The sequence below is a fragment of the Trachypithecus francoisi genome, unplaced genomic scaffold, assembly GCF_009764315.1.
Source record: "Trachypithecus francoisi isolate TF-2019V2 unplaced genomic scaffold, Tfra_2.0 Lachesis_group2, whole genome shotgun sequence".
Lineage (NCBI taxonomy): Eukaryota > Metazoa > Chordata > Mammalia > Primates > Cercopithecidae > Trachypithecus > Trachypithecus francoisi.
Window position 1 is genome coordinate 162,571,594 of NW_022681465.1, and position 26,445 is coordinate 162,598,038.

Sequence of the window (26,445 nt, forward strand, 5' to 3'; positions counted from 1 at the left end):
ATAACGGCTATCCAACCTAATGGGGGGTATTCCAGCCAAATGGATTCAAGAGGACACAAAAGTAGCCTGTCTGTTTCCTTGAAACTCAACTTTAAAAACTTTTTTTGGTCTCAAGTATTCTGATATTAAAGTAAGGGTAAATTTACTTAAAAACATATTTTCAAGTAGTTTGAGTTATGAGATAGGAAAAGGTGAAGAGAGTTGTAGGACTACTAAAATTATGTTGATTAGTTTAACTTTCATGGAAAATATCAGTGAATAAATCTTTTGTCGTAAAATATATGAAATCTTAGTTAGTATCAAATTAGAGTCAGAAAAATCAACCCATAAATATATACACTTACTGTGTGCCCCCCCGATGTTTTTAAATAATTTAAAATTTTAAAAAATACAATGCTTAAATGTGTAATACTTAAAATTTTTTTTTTTTTTGCTTATACATATAGTGCAATGGTCTGGTTGCTGAGATATTTTTGAGAAGGGTAAAGGAGTTAATATTTTCTTAATGAAATGGCAATAATGTAAGACAATAATTGCGAAAAACTAATGTAATCAATAAGTACCAAGGAGTTCTTAGGCTGTCACTTATTGACGAAGCCCTTTGAGAAACTAGGTACTTCAGCTGGTCTTTGAGGATTTGGATTGTTGGAAGAAACACATTGTAGGCAAAGAGAACAGTATAAACAAAGACACAGAGATTGTAGAAGTAAAAACTGCTCAGGCCTGAGCTTAGTGGGAACACCTGAGTTAATGAAAATGATGAGAAAATTCTGGAGACGTAGATTAGGTTACAATACAGAAAGCTTTCAGCCACAGTATCTGGTAGTTGACGCAATCAATGGTGAATCTCTGGAAGTACTTAAGAGTATAGGAAAGAATGATGCAACCATCTCTTGTGAATAGACGGAGCTGTGGGAAGAGGAGTATGCAGGTAAGGAAACTCTTACTCTAATTCTGGTGAAATATAGGAAGGGATTGTGGTATTATATTGGGAATTAAGAGTAACTGAGGCAAAACCCTACTTGTGTAAAGAGGAATAAGTGCCAAGGATAACTTCTAGCCTGGGTAGGTAGGGAGATGATTTTGAAATGTTTTGGAAAAAAAAAAAAAAAAAAAAAAGGGAAACTGGAAGTGGGCTATAGTCTTGAGAAAATAAGATCAAGAATTTTGGTTTAAATATATATATATATATATTTTTTTTTTTTTTTTTTTTTCTCAGAATTGCGTTTTTTTCTTCTCATGCTACACTCTCTACCCAGGTACACATACACTTTGAAATTTTAAACACTGTTTAGGGCTGATAACTCAGAAATTTCTATTTCCATCCCATACCTCTCCCCTAATCTGCCTACTACTCACCAGTATTTAACTATTAGATGAGCACATTGAAACAAAACAGAATTCACAATCTTCCCTTTCAAACTTAATCTTTCTCCAAGGTCTCATATCACAAAACCACCATCCATACAAGTTGCTTAGGCCAAAAAACTAACCTGGGAGTTCTCCTTAACACCTCCTGCTTTCTTACCTCCCACTACAGATAATCAACCCAAGTTCTTTTCATTTTAACCTCACAAAAAATTCTCAAATGCAACGATTTCTCCCTAGCCCCACTGATACTACAATTTGAATATAGCCAGCACTTACATAGTTACTGTGTATGTGACACTATTCTCAGAATTTTCCATGAATTATTTCATTTGGACCCATTAACTTATAACAGAAGATACAGAATTCAAACCAGATATACTGAGCTATCTTACCTCTTCTAGTACCAAGTCCTCAACTCTCTCCTGAAACTCTATAGTATTTTCACATCTCCCTGTATCCACAATATCAATCATTCTCAATAGTATAGCCTGAAAAAATGTAAGGATTAAAAAAGTAAGTTTTTTTAAAAAATTGCAGATAGAAACTGTTAACAAGTTTTATAAAATTAAAAGTAATTATATAGATGTGGTAAAATTATAAGTAAAAAAAATTCATTTCCTGCAATGTAATTCAATAAAATGTTCTTTGTACATCTGTGTAGAAAATAAGATCAATGCGTACGTTAATATGTATATGATTAATATACCTACAATAACCTTTGTTGACACTACATAATTCTGCATGATATTTACTTACTTAATAATAGGTCTTGGAGAAATTTTCTTATCAGCATGTATTTATCTATAATTTGGTTTTTTAAAGCTATAATATTCCCCTGTTTAAAACAGCATCATTAGTTCTATAAATAGTTAATGGACAAACAGGTTGTTTTAATTTTTTGTTGACTTAAAACTACATCAATGAGCAACTTCATAAATATGGCTAGCAAATTATGCAAAAACATTCATAAGGAAAATCTTGTTAAACATTTTTCAAAATGTTCAGAAAGAAAATTTTTGAGTCAAAGACTGCATGCATTTCAAAATGAGATGTAATTTTTTCACCTATCAAGTTAGTGTAAAAAAATGATAACATCCAGTATTAGAAGTGCTGTGCAGAAAGAGATATGTGAAAGCAATTGGACTCAGTTGAGTCTGCACCCTTTAAATGGAGCTTTCGGGTTGCCCCCTGATATCCCTCACTCCACTTCTCCCGTGTTACTTCTGTGTGTGCATGTTTACTTGTAAACATATTTGTTAGATTTATTTATTATGCTCTATGTACTTATGCATATTTTGTCCTATAGCACAGACCTGTAGATGTATATTTTTCTAATCCATTCTGTTATTTGTGTTTCATTGACTCTTCATTTTAAGGATTTCAAAATATATTTCCTTGAACTATGCACATCATTGACACTGGATTATTACTTTTACTTGCATGGTGAGAGCACTTTGACATTCCAAGAAACCTGTTGTTACTTTGGTACATTTTACAAACGTGGAGTTTGAGGCTAAGAGGACTAAGGAACTGTTCCTCTGCAAACAAGATCAACACCAATGTGAAACCCTGGTTGTGTGGATGCTGAAGTGCCATCCAGTAATCCTGAAGCAAAATCTCAAGGCCAGAACCCCCAGCTCAGGGTCCATGGCTCTGTTTGTTAAAGAAATTTTGTTAATTTTTTTTTTTTTTTTTTACAGAGTCTCGCTCTATTCCCAGGCTGGAGTGCAGAGGCATGATCTTGGCTCAGTGCAGCTTTCGCCTCCTGGGTTCAAGCAATTCTCATGCCTCAGCCACCCAAGTAGGTGGGATTACAGGTATGTACCACCATCACTGGCTAATTTTTGTAGTTTTAGGAGAGTCAGGGTTTTGCCCTGCTGGCCAGGCTGGTCTTGAACTCCTGGCCTCAATTGATCTTCCTGCCTTGGCCACCCAAAGTGTTGTGATTACAGATGTGAACCACTGTGCCCAGCCTGTTTGTTACATTTTAAATCCAAAGACCTCATGTGATATCTTTGTAATTGGCTGATCATTTGTATATTTTTCTTGCATCTTAAACTTGTATTTCTCTAGTTATCCTGGTTATCTGGTTATGTCTATCTCTGGATAGGCTCTATTAGTTGATGAACACATATTTCACCATATCTAAGTAAAATACACTCAGTGTTAAGACTACTGCTTATAATTTTATAAAATTATCAAATTCTCATATTTTTTCATGTGAACATACCTCCCCACTCCCTGCAACATTGAATCCTTTTGAGGTTCAACATCACAAACGTGAGATTTAGCATGTATGCTCCATCATTCTATAAAGAATATCAAAAGTAACTCCATCACATTTACTTTCTGAATTAATTTGAGATATGATTTTGGAGATGAAATTATAGATTTCCAATTATGCTGCATAAGAATAATGATTGAAAGTATTAATAAGCCTACTGATTTTGCTAGAGGCTATGAAGAAGAAAATATTATTAAACCCTCTGGATTTTATTTTTACAGTATTTCCCTTGCATTTTCCAAAACAAATGACATTAAACACATGTTCTTATATTTGCATTTATACTTATATATGTGTTGCACACACACGGGGGGGGAGAGAGAGAGAGAGATGCTATCTCAGTCTCTCTGAAGTATACATTTTCTTTAGGTAGAAGATATAACCGCATATGTGCCTCATTCTTCTTAAGCTAATATATTTCTGCTCTGTTCGATCATAACAGCCAATGTACTTGACTGTTTTCAGCAATTCAAACATTTTAGAAATTCATTTTTAAATTCTGTATATCTAGTGGCAATAAATAAGACTCTCAGGAGATTTTCAAAATAAAAATAAAAATAACAGCAATGCAAAAAAAAAAAATTCCATTCTGTTAGTGCAAAGAGACAGAGACAAAACAATTTGATAGTCATTGTTTGGGAAATTTTGCATGGCTTCTCCAGATATAACGGTGAGTAGAAAGTTTTGTAAGTACTCAGTGGCTATATCTAAACAACAAAATAGAAAGTCTTTCTTGAGGAAAGGGATCCTATTTATTACTGACTAATCTATTTGTTGTGAACAGTTTTCAAAGAAAATAAAATGTAAAATGTTTCTTTTTTAGGATATCTTGGGATAGGTTTTTTCCAAAGTCCAAATGCTTTAAAATTAAGTCCACAATCTTTGATTTCTTTAGATGATGGACTGATCTGACAATGAGAGCTTTCGGTGTGATAGTTTTAGGGGGTAGCTGCTCACATTTTCCTGTCTTATGTAATTATAAAAATTATTAGCAGTTACCTTCTCCAAACATCAGTATATTTGCAGACATAATTAGAAAATAATTTTGTATAAAATGCTAATCTATTTCAGGAATAATTCTCTAAGTTAGAGATAATTTCAGTTTAGTTTCAATCTACACATTTTCTCTAGCTAGAAAAAAACATTCACATAACTCTTCTTTGAAATTATTTGATCTTATAAAAATGATGACATTCAAATCTTTGGTATATACCCATTTTACTAATGTGTCTACTTGACAAGATATTATTTTCTTAATTGTGTTTATTTTATTCTCTAGTTTCAGTGGATACTTAACATTTTCTATTTGTACATTCTACTAAGGTATTTAATTAGGTTATTTGCTTTTGCTGCTAACTGTCCCCTTAAATAAATAAGTATCCTTTCAAGAAGGGATTGAGTTTCCCTCTAATAGCCTACTTCTTTTAGTTGTGTTAAAACTAGCAAGCTATACAAATTCTCACTAGGACTCTGGACTCCCTGCAAGTTGATTTTAATTGGGGTAGGGAATTTACCATCATTGGTCAGTACAGGCATGTCGGAATCCATCGTACTAAGGTACAGCATAGCCCTGGGGCAGCAAGAAATCCCTCTTTAAAATTTTTGGTTCTGGTGATTTTTGTACCCTTTGGCAATGCAAAGAAAAAACAAAAAGCAAAGAACACTAGACATCAGGGGTGCATGATCAAAACTGTTTATCTAGTCAGTTACTTCAGTATATTCTTGATTGTATCAGATCAAGGTTTCAAGTTTCTTTCAAAGACTCACTGAGTTTTCCTTCAGTGGAAAGAAGTGTCCTCAATGATTATTAAAAAAAAAAAAAAAAAATCCTATCAACTGTGTTAAGTCTCACATACTACTGTTAATGTTAGTTTTAAGAGGTGACAAGCTTCTATATAGAAAATAGAAGGCAGTGTAAAGGCGTTCCTATTTCCCCATAGCCTTGCCAGCATCTGTTGTTTCTTGACGTTTTAATAATTGCCACCCAGACTGGTGTGACATGGTATCACATTGGGGTTTTGATTTGCATTTCTCTAATGATCAGTGATGTTAAGCTTTTTTCATGTTTGTTGGCTGCATAAATGTCTTCTTTTGTGAAAGATACATGCATTCATATGTTCATTTCAGCACTATTCACAATAGCAAAGACATGGAATCAACCCAAATGCCCATCAATGATAGACCGGATCAAGAAAATGTGGTACATACACACCATGGAATACTATGCAGCCCTAAAAAGGAATGAGATCATGTCTTTTGCAGGGACATGGATGGAGCTGGAAGCCATCATCCTCAGCAAACTGACACAGGAACAGAAAAGCAAACACTGCATGTTCTCACTTATAAGTGAGAGCTGAACAATGAGAACACATGAACACAGGGAGGGGAACAACACACACTGGGGCCTGTTGGTGAGGAACGGGGAGAGACAGCATCAGGATACATAGTTAATACATGTAGGGTTTAATACCTAGGTGATGGGTTGATAGGTGCGGCAAACCAGCATGGCATACATTTATCTATGTAACAAACCTGCAGGTCCTGCACATGTATCCCGGAACTTAAAATAAAATCAAATTAAACAAAAAAAAAAAAGAAAAGAAAATAGAGGATAGATGGTCAGGCCAAAGATCCTATGCGCCTACAGCCTACTAATTTACTGAGAACTTCAAATTTACACACCTTAAGAATCCAACATAACAAAAAGTAACAGAAAATGTTTTCTTTAGGGATATGTGAAATGGTGCAAATCAAGTCACTTGTGTTGACTGCTGGCCAATCTGAATGTAGGTAAGGCTCAAAATGACAAGGTAATAAATCTTGTATTGTCTTTCTAGACTTGTTTTAAGTATGTACATAAGGAATGTTTTTGTTAAATTGTTGTTTCTTTGATCTTGCACTTGTTTGTTATGAGTTGCTCTAATTTAATAATTATGCAACAGGAGAACACTTCAAGGTTACAATGCTTGATTATGCAAAGCATACTTAAAGAGCTGGCATAGCTAATCAATTTGTACTTTTTTTGAACTTTTTAAAACAATTAGAGTGCTAACAACTTAGGAATACTTATTTGCTTATAGTTATTACAGATTCCTAGGACAATAAAATATATGAAGTGGATTTCAATAACATCAGTAATATGTATGGTAAGAAATTAGTTTTACTAGAAAGAATCCAGATATATACAGGTCTTTAATTATAAAAATAAATTATTAAGTAGTCAATATATTTTATTTTTTCATCCAAAGCATTGTTCCCATAGAAAATGAGAAAACAATTTATTGTAGAACACCATGTTGAGATTTGTAACTAAGGAAACTAGAAAAGTTTCACTATGAGCATGAGCTCAGAATAAGTAGAATTCCCATTAACATAAATCTAATTTTTATTGCTAGAAAGCAGGTATTTAGATAAGTATATTTTACTTATTCATTAGGAAAAAATCACTTTAGTTTTAGATTCCTCATTTGTCCAATTCCTCTCCTATTCAGTAGAACATGCTGAATATAATTGTGATTTCATTTTGGAGGATAAGTTAAAAATTACTCATCATACTGCAGGCTTTGTATCTCTCATTTCTAAACAAATATATACCCAATTGGCTAGGCTGTATAACTAAATCATCCAAAATGATATACTGTGCTTCCAGCATTATTTTAGTTTGTATCATTTCAAAAAGGCTCATAAATCCCCTGTCCAAAAATATCGATTAATAATGTCATAACTTTATATGTGTCCAAAACTAATCATTTCCTAGAATTTTAAAAGAGTAAGTTTGAACTGTAGAATATAAATATAAGAATAAACCAGGAACAATTATGTGCAATTTTAAGGTGTCTTGTTTCTCAACGGAATTCTGTAGAATAAGTTTAAATCACTTGTTAATACTCCATGGAAGGATTAACTCTATAAAAGCTTCATAAATAATCAGATCCTGTGTAACAGGTAGATAAAATAATGCTTTATTATTATTATTTTTGCTCCTCTGCTGGTCTCCAGCAATGAAAATCAAGAGTTGCAGAAGTTTAAATAAAGGAAGGAAGGTCAAATTCGGACCAAAAAAAAAAAAAAAGTCAGTTCATTAAACATTAGAGACTATGTTATTTTTCAAGCCAGTGTTCCTACTAAGAAGAGCTTAACTGAGTGAATAAAGATTTAAGTTGGCAGGAAACGTGTGTAATGTTGTTTTCGCCCATGAAAGAGCCTAAGAACATGTCTATAGCAGAAAGAGATATAGTCAGAACGTGGCATATAATTGTGTAAGATATTGTAAGCCAGGGCAAAGCAGCCACATTGTATGTGTCCTATTTTTGCCGTCATTGTATTCCTGATGAAATGAACGTGAACATGGTTCAACAAAGGCTGCGTTACTTTTGCTTAGAAATCAAAGGCAAGAGGCCGGGCGCGGTGGCTCAAGCCTGTAATCCCAGCACTTTGGGAGGCCGAGACGGGCGGATCACGAGGTCAGGAGATCGAGACCATCCTGGCTAACACGGTGAAACCCCATCTCTACTAAAAATACAAAAACTAGCCAGGTGAAGTGGCGGGCGCCTGTAGTCCCAGCTACTCGGGAGGCTGAGGCAGGAGAATGGCATAAACCCGGGAGGCGGAGCTTGCAGTGAGCTGAGATCTGGCCACTGCACTCCAGTCCGGGCCACAGAGCGAGACTCCGCCTCAAAAAAAAAAAAAAAAAGAAAAGAAATCAAAGGCAACAATTTTATAACCTAAGTTTCACTCTTTGCATATACCTTAGTCTTTTTTCCCCTCAGAAGCCCAGAGCAATTTTTCCACTATTTACACAAAACCACCCAAAATATATATGATATAAATCATGTAGGCTGATACAAATGCAGTGAACATAGTTTGACGCATAAGCCATCTTTTCAGTCATCCTCCATTTAGCAGATACTACCTTTGCCCAGTAGCAGTCAATGATTCTTAGGCAGTGGGAGAAGCTAAGGATATATTTTCTTTTGATTCTCCCAGGGACCCAGCTATATTATTAAGGGAGGAGCAGGTTTTCAGCGCTAGACTTTATTTAAAAATTGTACATTTAATATTCCTGATTAAAGCAAATCCAAGGCTGAAGTCCACTTTAGTATTGACAGTTTAAAATTAGGGCAGACTTTGAGTGAAACTGTCAGATTAACTGACCTCAGAGGAGCACAGAAATCCACCCACAATCACACACATCTTGTTGCTATTCCTGTTTCAAGGACGCAGCTGATAAGAATAAGAGATTTATGTGTTTTCTCTGTCCCTGAATACTTTAATCACTGAAACTTAATCGTGGCATTCATTATTCCTTCTCTCTGTAATTATTTTGGGATGGTCTTTATTTTAACATGAAAGTAATATAATAGAAGTACAAAATGAAGGGTGAAATCAATAAAATTCACATGGAGTCACTGGTTTTAATTTGTGCACACTGTTTGAGTCTGCGATGCTGAGATAGTTATAATAAAAAAGGGAAAAAATGGTTTTAAGGAAAAAAGCACTTATATTCATATAAAGTCCGAAAGTAGACAGACAAAAGCACCATTTACTGGATCTTCTAAATAACCAAAGAAACAAGCAGGCCAACAAGCAAAGGTTAAAAGGCCAGGAATAAAGATGAATACAATCTTCCTTGCGTATATGTGGGCATTGGTTTTAAGACAGCCCAAGTATAATCAAAATCCATGCAAGCTTGAGTGGGTCCTGCAGAACCCACATGTGTAAAAAGTCAGCCCTCCTTAAAGCGGGGTCTCACAACCAGGAAATAATGTATTGTTGATCTGCCTTTGCTTGAAAAAATCGGTATGTATGTATATCTGTGTAGTTCAAATCTGTTTTGTTAAAGGGTCAACTGTATTTGAAGCTATTCTTTTCTTTCCTCACAAAGGCTATGTTCTAGTTGGGTAGCCATACAGTAACACCACAAAACCAATTAAAAGTAATTCAATCCAATTATATTTAAGAATTACATACATATATTTGTAAAACTAAAAAAAAAATTTTTTTAGTTTAGCATAAAAAAGCACAATCAGTGTTCCCTATGATCTCCGTAGTTAATTTTGGTTTCACCTAAGATTTAACCAGAGGCCACATAGTAGGCATGTTTCATTCACCAAAAGTAATAGTGTTTGTCAAGCAAATAGGGTTTGCTAGCCATATTTCCACATGCAGCATTGTATGAGCTTGTACTTCTGTGTCACACATTACAATAAAACTTGAATCTTTTGGGTTTTTTTGCAATTACATCTTCTGAATTTTATAGTCAATTGGAGATTAACAACAACTAACATTTAAGTTTTTCTTTTTTTTCTTTCTGAGTTTCACTCTTATTACTCAGGCTGGAGTACAATGGCGTGATCTTGGCTCACTGCAACCTCCGCCTCCCGGGTTCAAGCAATTCTCCTGCCTCAGCCTCCCAAGTAGCTGGGATTACAGGCATGCACTACCATGCCTAGCTAGTTTTGTATTTTTAGTAGAGATGGGGTTTCTCCTTGTTGGCCAGGCTAGTCTGAAACTCGTGACCTCAAGTGATCCACCCACCTCGGCCTCCCAAAGTGCTGGGATTACAGGCATGAGCCACCCCACCTGGCCTACGTTTTAATTTTTCTATTTATCACCAAAGTTGGAAAACTATAGCTCATTTTTTCAGGTGGTTTGTAAATATTTTCAGAGCAGAATTGTTTCATTCTACGAAAATATCTAGAATTTCACTAGTCAAAAGAAACAAATGAGTTCCTACAATGGAAAGGGGGCAACAGGTGATTTTTCCCTCCCTTCTTGCTGCTAGTACTTTTTCCACTTCCTTATCCTATCATGTATCTTCAATGATGAATGAAAAGTTATTATACATTTACACTAAAGAACTTATCCATGTAACCAAAAACCACCTGTTCCTCACAAACTATTGAAACAAAATTAAAAAAGGAACAGTTGTTATACATATAGCTTGAAAACACTGTTGCATTTTCATTATTTTACTCATATGGAAAGAAAGACACAAAGGCATTAATTCAGTGGCTTAAGCACTTGACCTATCTACGCCAAGAGGGAGTGAGAATTGTCCTCCATATCTCCTGACTTCCAAGACACTGTCTTTCCCTATTATCCTGCTCCATTTGTCTCCCTTAGAATTAGGGAAACAAATCCTGAATATAAAAGAAATTGGTTGTAGTTAATTTAGAATTCTGTGCTGCCTCAAAGATTTTTACTCTGAAGTGTGAAGTTTCCTTATGTGATTCACCAATCAAAATTCCCATGGAATGAGCTGAATATTTCTCACTGCTGTAGGCAGGGTTTGATTTATGTTGTTTACAAATGCATCCTTTAAAGAGTCCCAATGTGAATTTTGAATGTGATAAGTAGTAGCAAGAGAGTCTAGTTTACTGATAACTCAGATGCAATATTAATATGCAAACTTTTCTTAGAGATAAAAGGCATACATAATCACAAGAAAATAGCTTATATTTCAAATGCCATGGATTGCTTTGGGGCAACACTGGGAAAGTGGGATAACCACAGTATTTTCTATATTGAAAATATTTCTCCCAGAAAGCCCTGTAGGGTTATTTATAAAAAACTATTATACTCCTCTCCATACCTCAGCAACCATCACTTTCTTTTCTCTTTTATACAATAAAAGAGAAAGGAGAGAGGATTTATTATGTCTCATCTAAAGCATTATGACCATCTGAGCATGGAACTAAGCCCTAGAATTTTATGATTTCATGACAGTCAGTATGTAATATCATGGCTGAAAGTGGGAGCATTGATTCATATTTACACTTCTGAAAAATAACATGTGAGATCTATTTTCACCCAAAAATGATCAGAATTTTACCTTAAAACATGGGGTTCATTAGTATTTCATAGAATGAACAGGTCAGGTATTTTCTAAAGCCCTATATGAGGCTCTACTTTACTCACATAAACTTTGAATAGGCATCACTATTATCGTGAATTAAACTTACTGTTCATTTGCCATATAAATTGTGTTCACTTGATTTGACCAAAGGATGTCAACAATTTTGTTCCTTTCCATTTCTACCATACACAACTCCCAAAATTGGTGGGAAAATGACTGCCTTTTATCTAGTAAGAGCTGAGTTCCCTTCATTTGGTTCTTCTGCTACCTTACTTAATTATATTTTGAACTGACTTATCTGACAGTATTCTATTTATTTAGATAAGTTTTATGAAAAAATATTCTGAGAAAGAACTATATGAATAAAAATTAACAAAACAGCAATAATGATAGTTATACTATTTTTCGAGAGCTTCCTTTGTGTCAAGTGTGGTGCTAAGTGCTTTGTACATTTTATCTTAATTTTTAACACAGTTTATATATAGAGATCATGATCATGGACAGCCAGCCAGAATCTACACTTGGATGTGGTATATAATGCTCCATATCCCATGATGTTTAATTCTATTCTCCTTCCCTCCTAAACTCCATGCTATATGGTTATAGTACCCAGGGCAATGCGGACATTATTGAAACCTATTACTGAGAATATACAGAGTGGTTCTCACCTTAGACCAGTCACCCATTCGCCACACATAGCATTTTGAATAATCCTCACAGTCTTCAGCCTCCCTGGGTCTGGTAGAGAGGACACACTTCTTTCTTGGGTTGGTACATCTAACGGTCCGATGACGTACGCCTTTGCCACACTTGACTGAACACTGGAAGATAACATCAGAGGTTTTAGATAAAGTTGGTGAATAGGAGATATAGATGATAGACTCAATTAAGTATTGGTTTCCAATAATCTCTCATGAGCCCATCACCCATATAAAAGCCAGATAAAATTATAAATAATAAGTTTAAAGGTAACAACAGGCTAAGCACCAGTATCTGATGCCAGAAGGAGCTTAAGGCACAATGCTGGAGATAAGTGGTTTCAGGAATACTGAACCATTATTACAGAGAGTAATATAACAGGGATTATCTGGGAAAGATAAATACAGTATGATGAAAATTAAATTTACTAAAATTTGATATCACATTTTAAATATAATTATGTAAAAAAATAATTTTACTTTTTCTAAGATGTACTCTTTTATTTAGATGGAAGACATGTTTGTAAAAAATGACAATTTCCCTAGCATGTCATTTCTCAAAGATGAAATAGAGAAAATCTTAACAAAAATAAAATTTAGAACTTGTTTTTTTTTTTTTTTTGAGATGGAGTCTCATTCTCTTGCCCAGGTTGGAGTGCAGTAGTGTGATCTTGGCTCACTGTAACCTCCATCTCCTGGGTTCAAGTGATCCTCTCACCTCAGCCACCCAAGTAGCTGGGATCATAAGCATACACCACCATGCCTGGCTAATTTCTGTATTTTTAGTAGAGATGGGTTTTTGCCATATTGGCTGGGCTGGTTTTGAACTCCTGGCCTCAAGTGGTCCACCCACCTCGGCCTCCCAAAGTGCTGGGATTATAGGTGTGAGCCACCGTGCCTGGCCAAAATTTAGAATTTCTTTATATAATATATACTCCTAGAATTATAATTCTTTTTTTTTTTTTTTTTTTTTTTGAGGCGGAGTCTCGCCCTGTCGCCCGGACTGGAGTGCAGTGGCCAGATCCAGCTCACTGCAAGCTCCGCCTCCTGGGTTTACGCCATTCTCCTGCCTCAGCCTCCGAGTAGCTGGGACTACAGGCGCCCGCCACCTCGCCCGGCTAGTTTTTTTTGTATTTTAGTAGAGACGGGGTTCACCGTCTTAGCCAGGATGGTCTCGATCTCCTGACCTCGTGATCCGCCCGTCTCGGCCTCCCAAGTGCTGGGATTACAGGCTTGAGCCACCGCGCCCGGCCTAGAAATTATAATTCTAAATAATTTTTTTGGAATTAAAATACAATTTGGTTCAAAACTCTTTAGTTTAATAAATAGGAGATGTATAATGGATGAGGGTGATAAAATAGATTGAAGCACATATGTATATTCCACTAATCTTCTCTAGGTGTAATCTATTTTCTCATTTACATTTATCTTCCACATCATGGAATATGCATAAAGTAATCCTGTTGTCCAAAGACAAGCACCACTGACTACCTGGACATTGGGACCAAAATTGCTCTGGATATGTGTGTGGGGCATACCAGATGTAACAAAACTTGAAAGTCTAATTTATATTTGTGTATAGAAGAGGTCCAAAGAAAGGGTTGCAGTATATATTCATCAGTGATGTCATATAGGAATAATCATGCTGATTTCCACATCATTGCTCTGAGTCCTGAGGAGAGCAGAAGCTGAGCTCCTCCCCTTGCTCATGCTGGCAAGCTTTAATGACAGTTGTGGTCCCGAAAGCTTAAGCACGGAACTAATGACATTTTAAATAGGTATATTAAATCTTGCACAAATAAGTAATTGTCTTATAACTTAAAGTTTGCATTTGAATATGCTCAGTTTCAAAGTGAACTATGTGATTTGGCACTTTAGTACATATATATATATATATATATATTTTGTGAGTCAAACTATGCCTGATTCATAAAATTGAGTTTTAACGTAAACTAAAACAATAAACATTTTTTTAATTGGCATATTGCATTGTGACATATTATTTCTCTTAGCTGGTGCCAAAAATCTGTATAGTAGAATATTTCTGATCAGCTTTCTCCTGAAGAGTTTGCAAAAATGTTTTGATTGGGTTGGGGTGGGGTATTTTGTTTCTCTGATGTTCATGTGATTCTTCTCTCCAGATTGAACTGATTCATTTCAATGTAAGATGTGATATGGCATTCATTTTCAAAAGTATACATTATAAATGAAAAAGAATCCATTAAACAGTATAACCTAGAATAGTAAGAAAAGAGAAAGCCAGGATTTTTGTGAATGTGCTTTTTGGAGGGGGTTGGGTTAACTGAAAGATATTTAGAAACTGTATTATCTAAGCTATGTTATCCTCATTTTCAAAAGAGTAGCTACTTCAATACAGTATTTTTTAATTATCATTTTTGCATCCTATCTAGTATTTTGAAATTACATAGATGGATGATTTTCCTTTTTGTGTGTGTAGCTGTGTTGGTACATGTGTGAATATGAGTATGTAAGTATGTTTATATGAGTAAATGTAGCCTGACCCTCACCTAAAGTGCTTCAGAGCACCCACTAAGTGTAAGTCGTGAGTGCTATTTATTATTATGCAAAGATATGCATCATGATAACAGAAAATTAATCACTATGGTTTGGCATGGAACACAACTGTATGTTATACACTACATACCTGTAGGGGTTGGGAGGGTGCAATGAGTTAAACAACCTTGGGTTCAAATCCCAGCACTTAGGTAGGACTTAGGGTAAACTGTTTACTTTCTCTGAGCTATATTGCTCTTACTTATAAAATGATGAAGCTTAAGTTTCCTGCACAGGTGACTAAATACAAACAATATACTAAACATTAAGTAAAAATGTACTCCTTGTTCACATATAATAATTAAATGTTAATTTTCTGTCTTTCCATTTTAAATGTTCAGCGATATGCAATGAGTTAAGTGTGTATTTTAATAAGTGCCAGCTCAAGAGTGTAGTCATACTATATAAGTAAAAATGCAAAATTTAAAATGTATATAAAATATGCCCTTGATTATGTTGCAATATTTATAGAATAGAAAGTAAATATCTTTGTATTTTTCTATTTCAAAATTATTTGAATGTATTACTTTAATCATTAACAAAATTAATAAAGAGTATAGAAAAACATAAACTTCCGTGCAGATTCTGAACATGATCCAACCTGATCTTGTACAAGCTAAGAGTCAGAGTAGGAACGGGAATAGAAATGGGGCATGTATGCACCTCAGACCACACTCCCGCCTCCCACACGGTCATGCAGTCCTGGCCCTCACAGCGCTGGGCAGAGGCGGGCTTGGGCCCAATGCAGTCCCTCTCTCGGGCTCTAATCAGAGTTCCATTGCTCAGTTGTTGGGTACAGGCCACTTGTCTGCTCTGCATCCCTTTTCCACAAGTGCGTGAACAGGGGGTCCATTCTGTCATCATCCACCTGAAAGTAAAGCAAGAGTCACTGGAAACAAGTTAAAAGATACCTATGTATTTGTATTAGTCTGTTCTCACGCTGCTAATAAAGACATACCCAAGACTGGGCAATTTACAAAGGAAAGAGGTCCAGTTGACACAGTTCCATGTGGCTGGGGAGGCCTCACAATCATGGTGGAAGGCAGGGAGGAGCAAGACACATCTTATGTGGTAGGAGGCAAGAGAGGGCAAGTGCAGGGGAACGCCCCTTTATAAAAGCTATCAGATCTCTTGAGACTTATTCACTATCATGAGAACAGCATTGGAAAGACCAATCCCCATGATTCAGTTACCTCCTACCGGGTCCCTCCCGTGATGTGGGAATCATGGAAGCTACAATTCAAGATGAGATTTGGGTGGAGACACAGTCAAACCATATCACTACCATATATTTTGACATGTCTAGAGTTAGCAGAATGTTAGACGGTGACATTATACCTTTTTTTTTTTTTTTTCTTAGCCAAACACAATAGTTTTCTCCAAGATGCCCAGGCTTCCTCTTGCTTTGAATGCTCTGTATTTCTTGTCTCAGGAACTTGTTCTTATTAGAATCTCAGTGTCCATCAGACTCTGTCCATGTCATATTATAAACTGTCTTTCACTGCTTACCATATCACTATACTGTGGGACTTTGTAAGTATAAAATTGCTAATATCCAGGAGTTATTCTTATTCTTTGTAATTTATATCTTTACAATAGCCTTATGTATTGGGTATCACAACTATCATGGCCAAATTTACAGAAAGGGAAACTCAGGCACACAGAGGCTTAATAACTTACCAAAGGTTACAAAGTTGTGGCACCAACAATTCAAATGAGGCTGTAGACTACTTAACAGTGAGAGATGTGGGGGTATTAGCAAAGTAACAGAAGCCTGTGATTGGCCTCTTCCCTGGACAAAGCATCACCAAGATATGACACGTTAGCAGCAACTAGATTTCTGTGACCTATATCCTCCCACATGGAGCTACATATGCTTCTCTAGGCTAGCCAATGTCTAGCTTTGATATGGTCATAGACACTGGAGCATATTTAAAATGCTCCATTTAAAATGATTCATACTTACTCATATATTTTTCTAGCTTCATCTCCCACTTGTTTGGAAAATAAACCATATGCTCATCTTGCTTACCAAACACTTTCTATTTTCACCTCATGACATCCTGTGCCTGGATCCTTGACAGCCAGCCCCACGCCCATTCCTCCTAGAAGGGCTTCTCCATTCAACCAGTGGGGACTGACCTTTTCTTTGCTCTCTATCACCTGGCTTGTAGCACTAACATGACTTATTACATATTCCCTAGGGAAGCAGAGGGGCTCAAAGGCTACCTAATGAATTTGGCCTTCTTTTCTTTGTAATATATAAGTTCCTCAAAGGTATATAACAATGTTTTGTTTTAGTTAGCATCCGTAACACTTTTACATAATAGCTTTTCATAAAAATTTTATTTTTTATTTTATTTTATCTTATTTTTTTTGAGATGAAGTCTCACTCTGTTGCCCAGGCTGGAGTGCAGTTGCGTGATCTTGGCTCACTGCAACCTTCGCCTCCTGGGTTCAAGCCATTCTCCTGCCTCAGCCTCCCAAGTAGCTGGGCCTATGGGCATTTGCCACCATGTCCGGCTAATTTGTGTATTTTTAGAGAAGGGGTTTCACCATGTTGGCCAGGCTGGTCTTGAACTCCTGATCTCAAGTGATTCATCCGCTCTGGCCTCCTAAAGAGGTGGGATTACAGGCATGAGCCATCGTGCCCAGCCATAAACATTCCTTGAAATGGAATTTATGTTTCTCTCTGTTTTACAGAAGTAACCTTAATTATTCCAGATTTACCAAAACCAAGTATTCCTAGCAATGATCCACATTTTGAGGAGTCACATCCTCTTCCAGCCTAGTAAATCTCATCTGTAAGTTAGTTTAATTGTAAATGATTTTATGTTTCTATTTCTGAGAAAGGAAATGGAAGGCTTTACAAGGTATTTTTTCCTGGTCTATCCAGCATGTTGCAGACCTGCCATTTTTGTTTGGAGTTCCCTGGTGGATTTCTCCTAAAGTGCATATTTTCCAAATTTAGTCTAGTTTCTGCTTCATATTTCTGCAAGAGAATATCCAGAAAATAATCCCAATCTAAGTCCATCTACATATCTTTTCCAACTATGGAACTCAGTAGACACTACTGGGTTCTTCTGTACTGAAAAGAGAATTACTTGCAATTTCATGGAATCTCATATTTTTAAGTAAAATAAAAATTTGAGATCCTCAATGCAATCATAAAAAGTTACTTTTGCTATTCCTTATGAAAACCACTGAAAAATAAGAACTAAAATATAAAATGTATTCTAATGAAAGAAAACATTTTCGTGATTTAGAACTTACCTAATTTGGAAGGATCCCATTTCCTTATCTCTGAGAGACCTTCTACTTACAAAGGTATTTACTAGTGAATTCATCTATTTTATATTTGGCCCATAGAATGCCATCAGGCCATTTAGTGACTTTTTCAATAAATGTTAATGGAAATTAGAAATTTTTACTAAGTTGGAGAAAGGGGAAAGACAGGAGGAATAAAGGATGTACTCTTCCAGTAAGTCTTGGAAAGTTTTCCTGTGGTGACCCTTAGTAATTGCCCATGTTCATTTCTTTCTTTCCCATATTTTGCTTAACCTCACTAACATCACAGCTTCGTGGTTCAAAATAAATTGCCTCCTTTTCCAAGGGAAGGGAGATAATAATCTTAACAAAGAGACTTCCAGTCTCAGCTGCAAAAATTTCTCACTCAGAAATGTACTGACCTTTTAAAACTATTCATTTTACCAAGTCATTATTGAGACATTTTTCTCCAAGATAGTTGAGGTCAGGGAATGAAAAATAAATAGTGTGTTGTATTGTACACTCTGCTCCTTCACAGACCAACTTGGGAAACAACAAACATGCTCTAGTCCTCAAATCAGTTCATTCAAGATTCCTGATGTATCAGAAAAAGCCATGGCTCTTTCACCAAATTGGAACAACTATATGGCAATATGAAACAAATTATGTTTTGAAGTATTTTAATATTATTTAACACAAGATAATTTAGCATCTTAATATCTATTAAAGGGGATAGAGAATTCTGAGGAACAGCAGTGACAGTAAGGATCCTGGTTCTTTAGCTGACAGGGCCAAGGCCAAAAATGTTACTTTATTTATTTGTCTAGCATTGAATGGAAATGATCCAAGGACCTGAAGGTAGGCAAGGATAATTCCCTAGGTCACTGTACCTGATTACTACTCTGTATCATGAAAAAGCTTTACTAGTTCACACACTTATGCAGTTAGGCTGTAAAGCCTGCACCCAGGAAGGTGCAAAGAACATGACGTTACTGAAGGTATGTTCATGTACTTTTCTCTTATGCACATCCTTTTATATATCATTCTTCCTGTTCTTTTAAAGCAGATATTTGCCTGGGGCAGGATTGTTAGAGCAGGAATGCAAAAGACAGGAAAAGATGATAATCAGCTTCTACTACTATAAACCAAAAATAGAATTCTAAGCCCTCCAGCTGACTGAATGGACCCTCCTCTCTTAGCTAAAGGGACACAACTAAATTTGAAAAACTAGTTCAGATCATTATATGAAAAGAGGGTGGTTAGACATGCCTCATTATTACTCTCCTTCCTTTGGAGCTCAGGCACACAACTGACCAGCATTAACATTAAAACAGAGATCCTAAGACTAACTGAAGAGACTCTTTGTATCAAAAGATACTAAAATCCAACTTGACTCTACTATAATATCACATTGACAGATAGCAGGGTCCTCAAAGAGATCAAACTATTTTACCCCAAAATTTGACATACTTTGAAATGGCCCTGCAAAGCTCTCTCTTGTTGGGGAAACTGACATTCTATAGAGAATCCCCTTCCCTTTCCAGGCCTTTTGCTGATACTTTAGAAATTGGCTGAGGGTCTAGCACATTTTAAGGGTCTGAAGAGGAAATACTGCCATCTATTGCCCCTGGAGGTTGGCCACCTATGAGACTTCATCTACATAATATGAACTTTGGTCTCTACAACCTCTTATCTTTTTTTTTTTTTTATTATACTTTAAGTTCTAGGTTACATGTGCATAACGTTTATATCATGTATAACTCCCCAATGCAATCCCTCCCTCCTCCCCACTCCCCATGATAGGCCCCAGTGTGTGATATTCCCCTTCCCGAGTCCAAGTGATCTCATGTTCAGTTCCCACCTATGAGTGAGAACATGCGGTGTTTGGTTTTCTCTTCTTGTGATAGTTTGCTAAGAATGATGGTTTCCAGCTGCATCCATGTCCCTACAAAGGACGCAAACTCATCCTTTTTGATGGCTGCATAGTATTCCATGGTGTATATGTGCCACATTTTCTTAATCCAGTCTGTCACAGATGGACATTTGGGTTGATTCCAAGTCTTTTCTATTGTGAATAGTGCTGCAATAAACATACGTGTGCATGTGTCTTTGTAGTAGAGTAATTTATAATCCTTTGGGTATATACCCAGTAGTGGGATGGCTGGGTCATATGGTACATCTAGTTCTAGATCCTTGAGGAATTGCCATACTGTTTTCCATAATGGTTGAACTAGTTTACAATCCCACCAACAGTGTAAAAGTGTTCCTATTTCTCTACATCCTCTCCAACACCTGTTGTTTCCTGACTTCTTAATGATTGCCATTCTAACTGGTGTGAGATGGTATCTCATTGTGGTTTTGATTTGCATTTCTCTGATGGCGAGTGATGAGGAGCATTTTTTCATGTGTCTGTTGGCTGTATGGATGTCTTCTTTTGAGAAATGTCTGTTCATATCCTTTCCCCACTTTTTGATGGGGTACAACCCCTTATCTTAACCCAGACACTCCTTTCTGTTGATTCCAGGTCTTCAGATAATAATTTAACCCTCAACAAATTGCCAATCAGAAAATGTTTGAATCCGCCTTTGACCTGTAAGTCACCCCTCCCCCAACAGCTTCGAGGAGACCAAACCAAGTTATGCCTCACATGTACTGATTGATATCTTACATCTTCCTAAAACACATAAAACCAAGCTGTAACCCAGTCACCTTCAGCAAATGTTCTCAGGGCCATGTGAGACCATGTCATGGGTCATGATCCACAACTTTGGCAACATAAGCTTCTAAATTGATAGGAGACCTGTGTTAGATACATTTTGGTTTACAGTATCTAAAATATATCGAATCTACAGAAAGCAAACCTTGAAATTCAAACTTTGTAGATGAAGTATTTTCCAAAAACTTTTTTTTTTTATATGTAGTTTTGCTCTTGTTGCTCAGGCTGGAGTGCAATGGCACGATCTCCGCTCACCACAACCTCCACCTCCCGGGTTCGAGTGATTTTCCTGCCTCAGCCTCCCGAGTAGCTAGGATTACAGGCATGCACCACCATGCCTGGCTAATTTTGTATTTTTAGTAGAGAGGGTGTTTCTCCAAGTTGGTCAGGCTGGTCTCAAACTTCCAACCTCAGGTGATCCCAAATTCTTTTAAGCTTTCATTAACATAGCATGGCTAGATTTAGAGGGCTTTAGTAATTGAGTTTCCATGGGGGGTGTGAACAGGGAAATCAGGACTAAGATTGGTCTGCATGACACTAATCCCCAAAGAGATTAAGAAAGAAAAGCTCAAATATGGTTAATTAGCAATTTTGTTCCTCTCCCTCTTATCTCCCCCATACCTACTCTTTGTGGTAGATGGCCATGAAGACAGTTATATCAGTTATAAACTGCTATCAAATGACAAATTATCTGCCTATATGAATTGTAGGATGTGTAAATTCACCATGAAGGCATTACAGAAGCTCTTGTGAGGGGAAGATCAATGCTCTGACTACCTAAGAACTTACAACTATGTCCTCACTCACTGGGCTTCAACAAATTCCTGAGTGTCAGGACAAAGTAAATATTCCTGTCCCAATATTCCGAGGAATCAGTCCAGCCTCACTCTTTCTGTCATCCCATTCCTAAAAGTTTTCAGGATTTTGGACACCAGGGCTGAGTCCCAATCAAGCTAAGCCTTAATTTTTATGTGAAAGCAGGTAGATTGGAGCCCTGTGTTGGCAGCCATGCCAAGTAGCCTCGTTGCTAGGCTGGTCCAAAATTACACTCAGGTTCCACTCATCTGTCTTTGTCCCAACTTCCAGTAACTAAAGCATGGACTTCTTTCTTCCTATTCCAGTTACAGCTGCTCAGCATTGCTGTTTTGTCCTCTACTTGTGAATTTCTTGTCTGCTTTGTTACCTAATACTCATTGGGGAGTGTCAGAGGAAACCAAAGCATCCGTGGTACAGTAACTGGGACCCGGGTCAGAAAGCTGGTGATGAGAGATCGGAGACTGGGCAGTTTGCTTTGGGAACTCTGGCTAGGAAGTGAGAAATTAGCCAGAAGAATCAGAAACACTACACTAGCCCTATTCTGCTGGGGTCTGGGTCATGGCAGTCCTAGTTTGGTTTATGTTACTGTTGGCAAATTCTAACACACCATTTTGGAGAATTCAGGAGCAAACAGCTATGTTCAACCAAATAACAAGGTTTTTGAAGAGGGGACCTAGAGCTTATGAAATGATTTTAAATGAAAAGTGGTTTTAATTACTCCTCAGCAACCGTCCCTCCCAATACCCCTTCCTTAAGTGGAAAATTCTTGGCCTTGCTTTCTTAGATCTTGCTTATTTAATACCTTACATTTTGTTACATATCCTTTGGCAATGTTTTTAAGAAAATGTGATTTCATTGATATTCTGAGCATGGTTTAAAGGACAGCAATTTAATGGACAAATAATGCTTTAAGGGTCGCTGGAGTAGGGTTACCTTGTTTGACATGGTTGCTCATTGCACTTTCGAATCTGTGGCTCTGGCTTGGTTAAGTATTTGCATTTCTTGTTGTCCACAATGCTGATATTTTTGCTCATGATTTTTGTGCAGGACACCGTTGTCTTCCTTTCTCCTGAAAAGAACAAACAAACAAAGAAATATTATTATAGGCCTTCATGTAATGGATTTAGGAGGTGTTCATAGGCTTATTGTGCTTATTTTTTATTTAAAAAACATTTTTTATAAATTCAATTTTTATTTTAGTAAAATTTTTTAATTGATTCATATTAGATGTACATATTTTCAGGGTATATGTGATAATTTGATACATTCATATAATAAAAGCAGGGTAAGTTGGAATCCATCATTTAAATATTTATCTTTTCTTTATGCTAGGAACATTTGAATTATTCTCTTCTAGGTATTTTGAAGTGTACAATTTATTAATGTTAACTATAGTCACTCCATTGATTTATTGAACACCAGGTCTTATTTCTTCTATCAACTTTTATTTTAGATTCAGAGGGTATACCTGCAGGTTTGTTACATGTTACTATACTTTTCAAAGATATTTTAAACAAATTTTAGAACAATGAAGATATTATTTATAATTTACATAACAAAACGTACTTCTAGGCTTAAAAGGGATGAGTAATAAATTTTCCTTGTTAGAAATTAAATGGCAAGTTTTATATACAAAGTGATCATGACAACATAAATTAGCAAGATACAAACTGAAGATATTGTAAAGGATTGTGGCCATCTTTTAGCATGAAGTGATGGAAAGCTATATTTCCATAAAGTTAAATCTCCCTAATACGCCTTCCTGAAAGCACATAAACATGTGTGCACATTTTTACCATTTGGTTTGTACATCATTAGTGCTTTATAATAAGGTATGGAAAGCACATTTATTGTGAGTATAACTCAGACCTTTATTCTTATCACCTCTAATAAAGACCCTAAGAATTCTAGAAATCTTTACCCAAATGATTGTCATCATCTGTAAGAAAAGACATGGGACTCTTACCATCTTTTACGGGATTTCAGAAAACTGACTTTTCTACTTTCTCTAGTATGATAAAGTGTGATTATAGGATGTAAAAATGACAATTTCTATGCTGTATTCATTTTGCTTACACAGCCCTGTAAGCACACTTCCTTTACAGGAGTTATATTATTCATCTTACAATTAAAATGTCTAGTAAGTATGTGCTAATTTCTGTTTCTCTTTGAAAAAGTCTTATATGTAAATTTCTTGTGAGTAGAAAATGATACACATCTGTATAAGATGTAATAATCTTATTTAATCCATTGTTTGACACTATAAGATAGTTAAATCAGCCCAAAATTTTGAAGCCAGATGGATCATGAAGTAAGAAGACATCATAAGTCTGCTGCTGGTTCACTATTGAAAGGCCCATTAGTTAAGGTTCTATGACTGACATGCATGATAATTAGGAAGCTTACAGCATTCATGCTAGTAATAACAAACAAGAAAAGCTGGGCTGGTGGCAGGGAGGTCATTCTGCCCCTCAATTAACAGAGAGAGCGTCTGGCATCAAGAATGAGGAAGGAAGGGATGTAGACAGAGAGGCACTTTGAATAATTTTGGAATACCTTTTACTTTAGTTTGAATGGGAGATGGTAAGAGACAACTGGGTGGCCAAGTAAAAAGTAAAATAATAGCTTTAGGTTCAGAGTCTTTCCTTGATTTCCTCTCAACAGCTCTGAGCAGAGTCCTACCACAATTTGTAGTATAAAAACACAACTGCATTTGTATACATGTGTAAATTAAATAAATATTCTGTGGTTATTGCATGTCATGTTATGAAAACCATTTGGACCTTTAGTTCTATCAACAGTGATAACATAATGGTGGCTAAGTTATTCCCTTTATAGGAAATCTTGGAGTACTGATGGAATGCAACTTATTCTATGGGGGCTCAATATAGACAAGAGTGTCAGGCAGGTAACAGGCCCTTTCCTTTGAGTGGAACGAGGTATGCCTCCTACCAGTACCCTGTGGCATTCCAGAAGTGTACACTGGTGGGCCAACAATGAGCAGGGCCTTGAGGTGACATCCAACCACAGGTTAAAAAGTGGACTAGGAAAAAATCATGGCCTATAGGCAGATGAATTAGAAAACAGTACTCATCCTCCACATAGAGGTGGCCCCACAGCAGGCTGCATGGCTTGGCAAATGGAACATGGACTGGATTGCAGTCCCCTTGGCTGAAGACTTTATGCAGTGCACAAACTGCCTGAATATGGGAGCTACACCCTCTGAGGTCCTCTTGAGCCAACCTTTGCAGCTCATGCAACAAGGTGACCTGATGCTAACTTGTAGAGGAAAGGCAGTCTTTCATGTCCCTGGCAGACACTTAGAAGCTGTCCATGCTATTCCTTGGTAGGTCAAGAAGGATAAGGTGTAGATTAAGACTTAATCACAGTAGTGCTCAAAACCCAAAAACTTCAAATAATTTTCAGATAAACTGCTGGAGAAGCAGAAATGACATTATGCTCTTTTTTTTTTTTTTCACATGGAGAAAACAGGCCTCACGAGGTAAGATTTACCTAAATGTAAAATTTTGGGACAGATTTTTGATTTTTGGTCAGCTTCCTCTTAGCTTCCTATGCTTCAAGGGCTCTTTTAGGACCTGAAGTACATATCAAATAGATATTATGCAGATTTTGTATAATGCTAGCTTAGTTATTATTTCTACATTATTATGATGCGATAGCCAAAAGCAGGATTAAAGTAAATACTACTTTTAAGAAATATAAATGTTAGTTCTAAAATTTAACTCGAAGCCTTGACACTTTTACAGAATAGATGCAGTTGCCTAAATTCATTTAAATGATAACATTTTGCCTACTGCAACACAAAAACATGATGGGCATTATCCAGAAAGCTTTTGCTGAACATATGTGTAGTCACAGAATAAATAACCCAAGGCTGATTATAATGCTTTTTTCCCCATCCTTAGAAAATATTTAACCTTAGTTACATGAGCCCACTGCTTGTGTACTGAGATACTGAAAAAGAATTTTTTAACTATAAGTATTGTCATATCAAAAGGGATACAGGTATCCGCATCATTTTAGGGACACGTTAGTGGTTTTCTAAGAAAGTGTGAAAGTGCATGAGTATGAATTGAGACATTTTTATTGACATTGTAAGAAAGGACTCCTACATCATAAGTTTTTGGCAGCCAGGGGAAGCTTAGCTCTTTTTAAAAATTTCATTGAACACAAACAATAGAATTAGAAAAAAACTCATTGCTCAGTGACAGACGCGTTACGCCTATGAAAATACAACTAAGATCTTAAAGCCATATGGAAATGTTATTGTTTGAGTTTTTCTTTTGTATATTTAAATGTCCCAGCCAACACAGGAAATTTCCATTCTAGTATTCAATAGCAGTATCTACAATGCATCCAATACTGTGGCACCTAGGGACAAACGGAAAGTGATGAAATAACTGACCTTCTGCCTGAATTATGAGAGCTGTAGGCTGTTGACAGCGTATTACTTGCTTTATGGTGATTAACTTCACCTCTTGGTCATTCCCATTAAATTAGTCTTGGGGAAATCTGTCTGGATGTTTTGAATACAATTATAAATATAAAATAACCATTATGCATTCATCTCTATTGAATTGCAATATCTGAAAATAAAGGTTAACTTTTATTTATTAACTCTTTGAGCTTTGGAAATTTAACAAAAACTAGACATTATATCAAGTGAGCTGCCTTTTCCAGTTTCACAGATAAGCTGACACTTTTTACTATAAAATATATACTCTGTATTTAACTCATAAAATGAATATTTCAAAATAAAACTAAATTCTGTTGAGGTATATCACATTACTAGAACTTGCATTGTAAATGCTGAAACATATTCTTGGTTGTGGGTTCAGTG

General features: G+C 36.2%; 1 protein-coding gene across 1 annotated transcript in view; it reads right to left on the minus strand.

The window, feature by feature from the left end:
- ADAMTS19 (ADAM metallopeptidase with thrombospondin type 1 motif 19) overlaps positions 1–26,445 on the minus strand; it is a 269,639-nt gene that overhangs the window by 21,097 nt on the left and 222,097 nt on the right. The window contains exons 19-21 of the mRNA XM_033181355.1: positions 22,518–22,653; positions 15,449–15,653; positions 12,182–12,334 (exon numbers count right to left, since the gene is read on the minus strand). Coding sequence (XP_033037246.1) covers positions 12,182–12,334; positions 15,449–15,653; positions 22,518–22,653 — 494 coding nt within the window. The remainder of the gene's footprint in view (positions 1–12,181; positions 12,335–15,448; positions 15,654–22,517; positions 22,654–26,445) is intronic.